General features: G+C 37.5%; 1 protein-coding gene across 1 annotated transcript in view; it reads right to left on the bottom strand.

Annotated features, from left to right (window-relative positions):
- Nucleotides 1-8,435: 8,435 nt before the first annotated feature.
- Nucleotides 8,436-11,686, bottom strand: part of ZNF483 (zinc finger protein 483) — an 18,556-nt gene continuing 15,305 nt past the window's right edge. Inside the window, exon 6 of the mRNA XM_017503388.2 lies at nucleotides 8,436-10,699. Within this exon, the coding sequence (XP_017358877.1) occupies nucleotides 9,186-10,699 (1,514 nt within the window). The 3' untranslated portion in view covers nucleotides 8,436-9,185. The remainder of the gene's footprint in view (nucleotides 10,700-11,686) is intronic.

Raw genomic sequence — 11,686 nt, 5'->3', positions numbered from 1 at the left:
AAAAAAAAAAAAAAAAAAATTGGCTAGCTGATTCAGTTATTGGAAAATTAAGTATATTTAGAACAACAAAGTAAGTTTGGAAGAACTATGTGAATCTACTTATCAACTCTACGTTTTATAAATCTAAATGTGAGATAAGTATTACAAATGAAAATTTAGTGTGTAGACTAAGATGTTGAAAATAGTGCAAAAAATAATATAAAATGTCTCAATAATTTTTTACATTGATTACATAATGAAATATATTATGGCATGATGGCTCATGCCCGTAATCCCAGCACTTTGGGGGGCCGAGGAAGGTGGATCATGAGGTCAAGAAATTGAGACCTTCCTGACCAACATTGTGAAACCCCGTTATCTACTAAAAAATACAAAAAATAGCTGAGTGTGGTGGTGCGCGCCTATAGTCCTAGCTACTCCAGAGGCTAAGGCAGGAAAATCGCTTGAACCAGGGAGGCAGAGGTTGCAGTGAGCCAAGATTGTGCCACTGCACTCCAGCCTGGTGACAGAGTGAGACCCCATCCCCCCACCCCCCAAAAAGAAATAATATGGATATACTGGGTGAAGTAAAATACATTTTTAATTTTACCTGTTTTATTTTCTAAAAGTGGCTACTAGAAAATTTGAAATTACATATGTGGCTCATATTATATTACTATTGGACGGTGCTGAAGTACCTAAAACACCTTCCAATGAGCTTTTTGGAAGCCTGCTCTTAAATATGAATAGTCAAAGATCACTAGAGGCTTCAGAAAAGCCTCCAATGTAAGAGACAGAAAACGGGTAAAAACAACTCAACGGAAACAGAAGTAATACAGGGAGCAGAATAACACGGAAAGACACTATGCTCAGAGAAAAAATATTTCACCCATGAAACAAAAAATTATGAAAATGGAACAGAGAATCAGAAAATGCACTTGGAAATAAAAATATGACAAAAGAGATAAAACATTTAATAGTAGAGCTGGATGATAAAGTTGAAGAAATCTTCAAGAAAGTAGGAAAAATCAAAGACATGGAGAGAGTGACCCAGGAATCCACCTCTCCACCTAGATAATAATTACATAGGCAGAAAGTTCCTAAAGTGATTATTTTGGGGGCACACGAGTCCATCTGAACACTTGTGGCTTCTAGGGGAAATCCTGACTGATAGATTGCAGTTAATATTGGTGGATTTCAGCCTTCAGTGAAGTAGCAGCTACCCATCCCCATCCACTTCATGGCGGGCAGCTGTGGAGACAGAACCCCACATTTCTGGTTCATCTTGCTGTAGCCAGGGTGGACAATAAAAGCCACTTCCTCCAAATGTCAGGGTTCTGATTCCAGATATCTACTTCTGATCACCGAGGAAGAGTAGACACAGAAGAGCAAGATTCCATTCTCTCAACCCCCAATTGGTTAAAGAGGCTTCCAGGAGAAAAAAGGGACGACACCTGTTTCTCTGGACATTCAAAAAACTGTATCCAGGAGAATTTAAAAACCCACTGACCCTGCCCAAGGAAAAATACAGGCTCTGAAAAGAAAATTTTAGGCATTCAACACAGGCTGATCCCTAGCACGGAGATAGCCCATGACAATACAACAAAAACAAAAAACACACACAAAAAAACAAAAAATACCCAATAAACCCTGGGGGAAAAACGAATCCGACTTCCAGAGCTGCCACATTACAAGTTTCAAATGTCTACTTGTCAACAAAAACAATCACAATGCATACAAAGAAACAAGAAAGTATGGACTATTCAAAGGCACAAAATAAACCAACAAAAAAATAGACATGAGGAATCCAAACATTGACTTGCTAGATAGACTTTAAACCAACTGCCTTAAAGATGCTCAAAGAGCTAAATAAAAGTCCTCATTGTGTTGACAGATCTAAAGAGAAAATGAAGAAGATTCTTCAGAGCTGAAAAAAACAAGGGAATATGTATCATTTGCCATTACCTTAGAAGGCAAGGGTCCACTTTACAAAAGGACTACAAACATTTAGAAAATCATTGGGGAACCCTGCCACCACCACCACCACCACCATTACCCCAGAAGAGCTACAGGTAGTTTTAGCAAAGCTTTTGGATTATTAGAGTGGCCTGATAATCTACAAGGGAGAGAGACCTGAGAACTCCAACCTGGAAGAACCTCTCAACATCAGACTTCATTAAAAAGACTCGGAGAAAGCGATCTCACCAATTTCTCAGAGTGAAAAACACTTTGCTTGGAAATCACAATTTAATAAACACCAGAGGATTCATTCACGGAGGAATCTCACAAGTGTTCTGCTGTGAGAGCAGCTTTCTTAGTTCAGACCTTTATAGACACTAACATTTCCACACAAAGGAGAAATCCCTAAAATGTGCTATACTTTATGAAAAGTATTTTGACAGCATGTTTTCATAATCATAAGATATTTCTCCCCATTGTTCAAGAAGTTCCACATCTGATAAGCTATTCTGAGGGGAAAACAAAACAAGAGCAAAACAAAATTAAACTTTTATTCATACACTCACACACACACAGAACCTCCAGGGTCTCTCTATTGCACTGACAATAAAAAGCAAAAACCACTCTACAGAACTGGAAAGTCTTTGTGGTGCAGGATCTCAACTATGGCAACAAGCACGCAATTGCTCCTACCCTCACCCCACAGAGACATACACGAAGGCAAGTTATAATCAAGCTGTTGAAATCCAAAGACAAAAGGAGAATCTCAAAAGTGGCAAGATAGAAGCAACACATCACATACAAGGGATCCTAAGTGAGACTGTCAACTGATTGCTCATAGAAACTTTGCAAGCTAGAAGGCTGTAGCATTGTTACACTCACAATGCAGGGAAAAAAAAAAAAACCCGTCAACTGAGAATTCTATATCCAGCGAAACTGTCCTTCAAAAAAAAATTTAGCAATAAAAGGAGATTACTTTAACATAATAAAGGTCAAATTTGAAAAGACCACAGCTAACATCATACTCAATTATACAAAACTGAAAGCATTTCAGGAAAAGGCACAGATGCCTACTCTTGCTACTTCTATTCAACACAGTACTAGAAGTCCTAGCCAGAGCAACTGGCAAGTTAAAGCCATCCAAATGAGAAAAGAAACAGCACAAATTATCTGCTTGCAGATGCCATAATCTTATATTTAAAACTCCCCAAGACTTCACAAGAAACTGTTATGACTAAATAAATTCATCAAAGTCGCAACATACAAAATCAACACTCAAAAATCAGTTATGCTTCACTAACAAAGACCCATTTATAACAGCATCAACAAAATAGTCAAGGATAAGCTTGACCAAGGAGGCAAAAGGCTTGTACAATGACATCTATAACACATTGCTAAAAAAATTAAAAGATTCCACAAATACATGGAAAGATACCTTATGTTCACAGACTGTAATGTTTGATATTGTTAAAATGTCCACATTACCCAAGTGGTCTACAAATTCAATGCAGGCCCAATCCCCATGATATTTTCCACAAAAACAAACCATCCTAAAATTCATGTGAAATCTTAAGGACCCCTGAATAGCCAAAACAACCTAGAGAAAGAACAAAGTTAGATGCCTCACACTTCCTCATTTCAAAAACGTATTACAGGAAACATGTAATCCTGATTACAAAACATTATTGGAGTAATCAAAATAGTACAGTACTGGCATAAAGACAAACATATAGAACAAAGGAACAGAGTAGACGGCCAGAAATAAACATACATGTATATGGTCAAATGTCTTTGACAAGAGTGCAAAGAATACATGATGTGGAAAGGATAATCTCTTCAACAGATGAGGCTCAGCAAACTGGATATTCACATGCACAAGAATGAAGATGGATCCTTCAGCATACATAAAAATCAAAATGGTTACAAGACATAAACATAAGATCTGAAACTATAAAACTCCTAAAACAGGAGAAAAGTTTCATGACATTGGATTTGGCAATGGTTTATTGGGTATGACAACAAAAGCACAAGGAACAAAAGAAAAAAATAGAAAAATTGAACTTCACCAAAATTAAAACCTTTTTTCAAAGGGCATTAGGAACAGAATGAAAAGGCAACCCACACAGAATGGAAGAAAATATTTGCAAATCATTTATCTGGTAAGTTCTCTACATATTCTGGATATATAAAGAATTTCTACAACTCAACAACAAAACCAATTATAAAATGGACAAAGGACTTCAATAAACATTTCTCCAAAAAAGATAGTCAAATGGTCAATAAGCACATAAAAAGACAGTTAACAGCACCAATCACTAGGGAAACACAAAACAAAACTAAAATAAGATACTACTTCAAACCCATTAGTATGTCTATTATAAAAAAATATATAGACCTGGAACCAACCCAAATGCCCATCGATGATAGACTGGACAGGGAAAATGTAGCACATATACACCATGGAATATTATGCAGCCATCAAAAACGATGAGTTTGTGTCCTTTGTAGGGACATGGATGAACCTGGAAACCATCAGTCTCAGCAAACTGACACAAGAGCAGAAGATCAAACACCACATGTTCTCACTCATAGGCGGGTGTTGAACAATGAGAACACATGGACTCAGGGAGGGGAGCACTACACACTGGGGTCTGTTGGGGGGAAAGAGGGGAGGGTCAATGGGGGGTGGGGAGTTGGGGAGAGATAAAAATGCCAGATAAAGGTGATGGGGAGGAAGGCAGCAAATCACACTGCCACGTGTGTACCTATGCAACAATCTTGCATGTTCTTCATATGTACCCCAAAGCCTAAAACGCAATAAAATTTAAAAAAAAGAAAATAACAAGTGTTAGCAAGGGCGGGGATATTAAAACCCTTGTACATAACTGGTGGCAAGTTAAAATGGTATAGCTGCACTTCCTCAAGTTAAACGTACAATTATCATAAGATCCAGCAATTCCAATTTTAGGTGTACACTTAAAAGAACAGAAAGCACCACTGATTATAGCAGTGCTATTCTTGATAGCCAAAGTGGTGGAAACAATTTAAATGTCCGCTGGCAGATAAAAGGATAAACAAAATGTGGTGTACAAGTACAATGGAATATTATTCAGCCTTAAAAAGGAATTAAATTCTGATACATGCTACAACATGGCAGAACCTTAAAAACATTATGCTAAGTGGAATAAGCCACACACAAAAGGACAAATAGTATGATTCCATTCATACCACGTACTTAGAACAGTCAAATTTGTACAGTCAGGAAGCAGAACACTGGTTACCAGGAGGTTGAGAGTTACTGTTTAAGGAGTACAGAGTTTCAGTCTGAGATGATGAAAAAGTTCTGGAGATGGATAGTGGTGATGAATGCACAAAGTGTGAATCTATCTAAATGCTACTGAGTTATATAACCAAAAAGTGTTTAAATGGTTAATTTTATGCTATATGTATTTTACCATATTAAAAAAGAATCCGAAAATAAATAAATACAAGTGAATTTATTGACAAAAACCTTGCCTTGTCCTGTGACATGAAAAAAAATTTATATAAGCTCATTAAGAGGAAACATTATTTAAAGCAAGAGCTTCATTTTAAAGTAAAATGTGTCAATGTTCTTACTAAAAGCAATCCTGCAAGGAATCAAAAGATGTTTAAAGTCTTTTGATAATCTGACTTACTCCAAAAATGAACTTAAATATTTGGGTGATGGGCCCGACTGAATGTCCTGGAGACAATTATACAGACTTAGCTACTGAAATCAAGACTTTGATAAATATTATCCAACTGAGTTTGAGGCTGCCTTCTGTAGCTAGGACATGGTATTTAGAAAGTTTATAATGGATAAAGGACTTACACCCAGAATAAAAAGGGCTACAACACAGTATCATCAACCCCATTTTTTTTTTTTTTTGAGACGGAGTTTCGCTCTTGTTACCCAGGCTGGAGTGCAATGGCACGATCTCGGCTCACCGCAACCTCCGCCTCCTGGGTTCAGGCAATTCTCCTGCCTCAGCCTCCTGAGTAGCTGGGATTACAGGCACACGCCACCATGCCCAGCTGAATTTTTGTGTTTTTAATAGAGACGGGGTTTCACCATGTTGACCAGGATGGTCTCGATCTCTTGACCTCGTGATCCACCCGCCTCGGCCTCCCAAAGTGCTGGGATTACAGGCTTGAGCCACCGCGCCCGGCCCATCAACCCCATTTTTAAATGGACAAAAAAAATCTGAATAAACATTTCACTAAGATAGATAGATAATGGCTGAAGAGCACATAAAAGATGCTTTGACATTATTCATCACCAGGAAATCAAAATTAAAACCACAAAGGAATATCACTTCAAACACTAGGATGAGTATAATTCAAAAAAACAAAAAATAAACAATGACTGGCAAGGTTGTAGAGAAACAGGAACCCTTGCACATTACCAGTCAGATGTAAGACAATGCAGTCGCTTTGGAAAATAATTTGGCAGTTTCCTAAGAAAGTTAAACTAAAATTTACCTTATGACTTAGCAACTCCCCTCATGTATCTGCCTAAGGAAAGCGAAAACATATCCACACAAAGACTTGCACACTCATGTTCAAAACCCTTTCATACCAATGTTCAAAGCAGCAATATTCCCGACAGGCAAAAACTGGAAAAAACTCAAATGTTCTTCAACTAGTGAATGGACAAAGCAACCATATAATGTAATATTATCTGCAATAAAAAATAAAGTACTACTATGTTACAACATGCATGAACTTCAAAAACACATTAATGAAAAAACACAAGAAAGATCACATATAATAACAAAATGTACAAGACAACTCTAGAGACGCAAAGTAGACTGATTAGTGGGTGCCTGGCATTAGAGGCTGGAAGGAAGATTAACTGTAAATTGGAAAAAGGAATCGTATTGGGATGATGTTCTAAAAAAATGGATTATGGTAATGGTTGCACAACTCAGCAAATTTACTAAAACTGACTGAATTGTACACTTGAAATGGTTTTAATGATATGTAATTTGTACCTCAATAAATTCATTTAAAAAAAAAGTTTATACTCCAGACTCCTAACGGATGCTGGGATAAAACATTGTTATGAATGTTAGGGAGTCTAAGAGTAATCCTCGAACAAGCCTCTTCTCAAGGCTTACATATTTCTTCAACTCTATCAATTATACCTTTCAGAAAACAAAACTTAAGCCAGTCTTGTCTTTTCAGAAAAAAACTTAAATCATTATGAATGATTCTCATAATAAACATTCTTTTCATGGCTAGTATGTGATTGATTGGGTCCACTTAACAATAACTATGCAGACCAATTTATCACATGGCAATATTTAAACTGCAGGCTGGGGTTGGGGAGGCACCAGGACGAAACCAAAAACCTTCTTCCAGAGGTAGCATTTCACACCTACATACATTAGTCACAGTAAATGTTCCTGAGTCTAAGATCAGCCTTAAGGATCACTTTACTTCTATAAACCAAGAGTTTTCTGGTTTAATTCTCTTTTTATAGGAGCTACCTACAATTTCAACTTTAGGAACTTATTTCTAGACCACTGCTCAGTCCATGGGGTTCCTCTAGAACCCTATGACCTAACCCCCAAAACTCACTCATTCAGGGGCTTAAGTTCCTTTTTCAGTTAGAAATTATTATTCAGACTCCACCAATGAAACTTGTAAGGAATAATCCACCAATACCCGTATATTCCATTCCTCTGAGGTCTAATTTCACAACAGAAAACTTAACTGAAAATTTTTTCTGTATCAATTCTATATTCTTTCCCTGAACTTTACTTGCTATCAGTGGGGTCTCTCCAGATTTTAGGATATCTATCCTCCAAATGGTGGGGATTAGAACATTCCAACACCAGAAATTCAGGTTATATATATGAGAGAACTAGGTAAGTCAGAAAGTAGATTCCCCATCAAAAGGTGGCAGCTGGTACCCAGGACCAGCTGAGTGCTTTACAGAAATGTAAGCCCACTGTTGTTAGCCCTTATAGTTTTTTTTAAGACAAGCCTTGTTTTTAAAATGAAATGCCCTAATTTTAGATACTGGCAACAATGTGTACACACACACACACACACACACACACACACACCCACCCACCCACCCACCACACCCCAAGCAAACTGTTAAACAGATTTTAACTGTTGCCATACAGAATGTTTACACTCCAATTGGAAAAATATGTACTTGCTGCAGGTAAAATTCTTTTTTAAGTAGAATTTTTGCAGAATAAAATCCATCCAGAACAGCTCTGTTTCAGCGCACTTTCTTTCCCCCAGCCCTCGTCTATTTTCCTAGGACTGTTAGTCTCACAGAGGATATGGCTCAGGTGTAAGCTCTCTGGCTTCTCAGTCCCCTTGGTCAATGGCCAAGAGAAAAAGAGTTCCTTTGTCCAATTAAAATATTTCCTGAAGGAAAAGTCATTTGAGCTTCACTGACCCGTTCCTAGTTACAGCATTTGAGGGATTCCTGCATGGAGTTTTCAAAAACTATACTGCATTCTCATTAAGCTAGAAGTCCAGCATCCTGGGAACCAGGCTTGGTGGAGTGTACCCGTAATGCCAGCTATTCAGGAAACTCAGATGGATGGATCACTTGAGCCCTGGAGTTCAAGACCAGCCTGGACAACACAGTGAGCCTCGATCCCAAAAAAGAAAAACAGAAAAACAAATAGTCGTCCAGCATCCTAAATAGGAGTATTTTCCACTACAGAACTTGAAAATAATGACAAATCAAAAAAATAACATGTCCACAGCTTCAGGGATAATCAGGAATACAAAAAAAAAAAAAAAATTAAAAAAGGCAGAAATCATTAGTTTCATCACTTCATTCTGCTGGTAAAGAAACTGAAAGGTCAAATTACTTGTCCAAGGTATATACAGCAAGTTGGTTGGCAAACTGGGACAAAATCCAAGTTATCTGACTGCAGTCAAGTTCTCTTTCCATCACACTACATGGTAGTGGAAGAAATCAGAGGGAAATTCCCTGAAGAAAAGAATACTTCCAATTCAAGTTTGGCCTCAGAATCATTTCTCATTCTTCACTTTCCAGTGACTTTATCAACTAAGAACTGTTTACCAGCTTGCCATCCTTGAAAAGAGGGATGAACAGGGAGAAGAATTTTTCCTAGCTGCCATTTTATGAAAGTTGCAGCTACTGATCAATTTTGTAATAGTTTACATCCCAGGGCTTCAGTAACTGATAATCTGAACTAAATCCCCCCACCTTACTGTTAATTCCAGGATTACTCTGAAGAATGAAATCCCCGATGTCTAATGAGGCCTGAATTACTTTTAAATGTCTTCTCACATTCATTACATTCATATTCTCTCCTTCCAGTATGAATTTTTAGGTGTTCTACAAGGATTGAGCTTCGACTAAAGGTTGCGCCACAATAGTTACATTCATAGGGTTTCTCTCCTGTATGAATTCGGTGGTGTTCATTAAGAGATGAACTCTGACTGAAGTTCTTCCCACATTCTTTACATTTGTAAGGTTTTACGCCAGTATGAATTCTCTGATGACGACTAAGGAGTGAATGGGTTGGGAAGGCTTTCTCACATTGGTTACATTTGTACGGTTTTTCTCCTGAATGAAGTCTTTGATGATAAATGACAGATGTAAAATGGCTAAAAGTCATTCCACAATCATTACACAAATATGGTTTTTCTCCGGTGTGAATTCTCTGATGCCGGGTAAGGCATGAATTCTGTCTAAAGGCTTTCCCACATTCACCACATTTATAGGGTTTCTCTCCAGTATGAATTCTCTGATGTTTGGAAAGGGATGAGCTATGACTGAAGGATTTTCCACAATTGCTACACGTATAGGGTTTTTCTCCAGTATGAATTCGCTGATGTTGAATAAGAGATGAACTGTCACTGAAGGGTCTCCCACAGTCTTTACATTTATAAGGTTTTTCTCCAGTATGAATTCTTTGATGTTTAATGAGGTGAGCACTTAGGGTAAACTCTTTCCCACAATCATCACATTTGAAGGGTTTCTCTCCACTATGAGTTCTATGATGTGGTGTGAGCGATGAACTATCACTAAAAGCTTTTCCACACTCATTACACATATAGGGCTTTTCTCCAGTGTGAATTCTCCGATGTTTCGTGAGTGAGGCACTATAGCCAAAGGCTTTTCCACACTTACTACATTTATGAGTTTTTTCTCCAGTCTCATTTCCCTCACCTTTATTTAAGGCTGCTGCTTGACATGAATCTTTCCGACATTTCTCACACATAGGGATTTTTCTCCTAGAAAGGGTTGACCTCCGAATAAAGATTATCCCACACTTACTGCATTTTTGGGACCTATCCCCCAAATGAATCTTCTGACGTTTCTGATGCTCAGTAAGAGCTGAAGAGTGACTTAACACTTTCCCACTGTCATTACATTTCCGCAACTTTTCTCCAGCAGTTTTCTCCTTGCGGTTCAGAACAAGGTCTGAATGAAAACTGAAGGGTTTCTTGCTTTCATTATACTTCCGAGATTTCTTCCTCAAGTAGGCTCTCAGATGTTTCATTAAGTCTGAAGGTTCTTTGAAATTATGTCCAAAGGGCCTTTTATCTGGGTCAGATTCCTCACCCCTATTGCCTTTCCCACGAGTTTTCTTTTGTGTGACTTTTCCTTTTGAATTTCCCTGATTACCATGCTCCTCCTCTGATATGCCATAATATTTCTGGAATTCTTCCATCAAGCCATCATCATCATCCCTGAGGCATCTTTCTATTATTTTATCTAAAGCTGATTCATCTAAAAGAAATAAGAAATAGAATATTTCCTGATTGTAAGAAAAGAAGCTGTATTTGGGTCTGAAATAGGAACACATTAATAATTATAAGGAATACAGTTTGGATGGTTCTCAAAAAGAGCTTTATAAAATAGAAAAGGAAAAGGTAATATAGAGAAAAAATGTAAATATATGGGCTAAGAAAAATATTGAGAAAGGTGAAAAGTTTGTGCTTTATAGTTAGATGCAAGTTCTCACCCTCATTTTCAATTTCTGTAAGAGGTTCAAACCTATTCTCCCTATATCCAAACTTTTCCCTTTCCAACAATGATAGCACAAACATTTGTTGAGTATTTACCAAATACCAGGTCCTGCATCAAGCATGGTGTTAATACAAATCACTACAATACTTACAAGCACAATGTAATACAAATAACTACAATACTTACTTAATTACTGCACTTAATCTTCACAACAACCCTATGAAGTAGGTCTTATTATCATCCCGGTTTTATGTATGTGACAACTGGGCACACAGAGTGTTAAGTAGCCTACCCAAGGCCACAAGTACAATATGTGATACAGACAGATTTTTAACTGAGTCTGAATCCAAAGCCCATGCTCCTGATCCTTATATCACCTCTCCCCAAAGCATGCAACACTAATTTTGTTGAAAATGTTAAACACATCGCAGATATGCAACACCATTAATATAGACTTTCAAAGATAACCACAAGTTGGCCCTATCAGCCTTATGGATATACTAATCAGGCATCCCTTTCATGTCTCTCCCACAATGCTGTAGTTCCAGTACTATTCTTCTGATCTTAATACTTACTACTACCTAGAATGCATTCCCACAGCACCCTCACTGTCATAAACATAAATTAGACAGGGCCTGGGGTTCAAGTCCAATGATCTCTTCTCTAATACCATACTCTCACTGATTATGCTCTTCTCAAAATTTTGAATTCGCTAATTAACTACACCCTTTTTTTTTTTTTTTTTGA

This window comes from Cebus imitator, unplaced genomic scaffold (genome assembly GCF_001604975.1).
Source record: "Cebus imitator isolate Cc_AM_T3 unplaced genomic scaffold, Cebus_imitator-1.0 Scaffold310, whole genome shotgun sequence".
Classification (NCBI taxonomy): Eukaryota; Metazoa; Chordata; class Mammalia; order Primates; family Cebidae; genus Cebus; species Cebus imitator.
The sequence above is the reverse complement of the archived record's forward strand: the minus strand, read 5'-3'. Positions and strand labels throughout refer to the sequence as shown.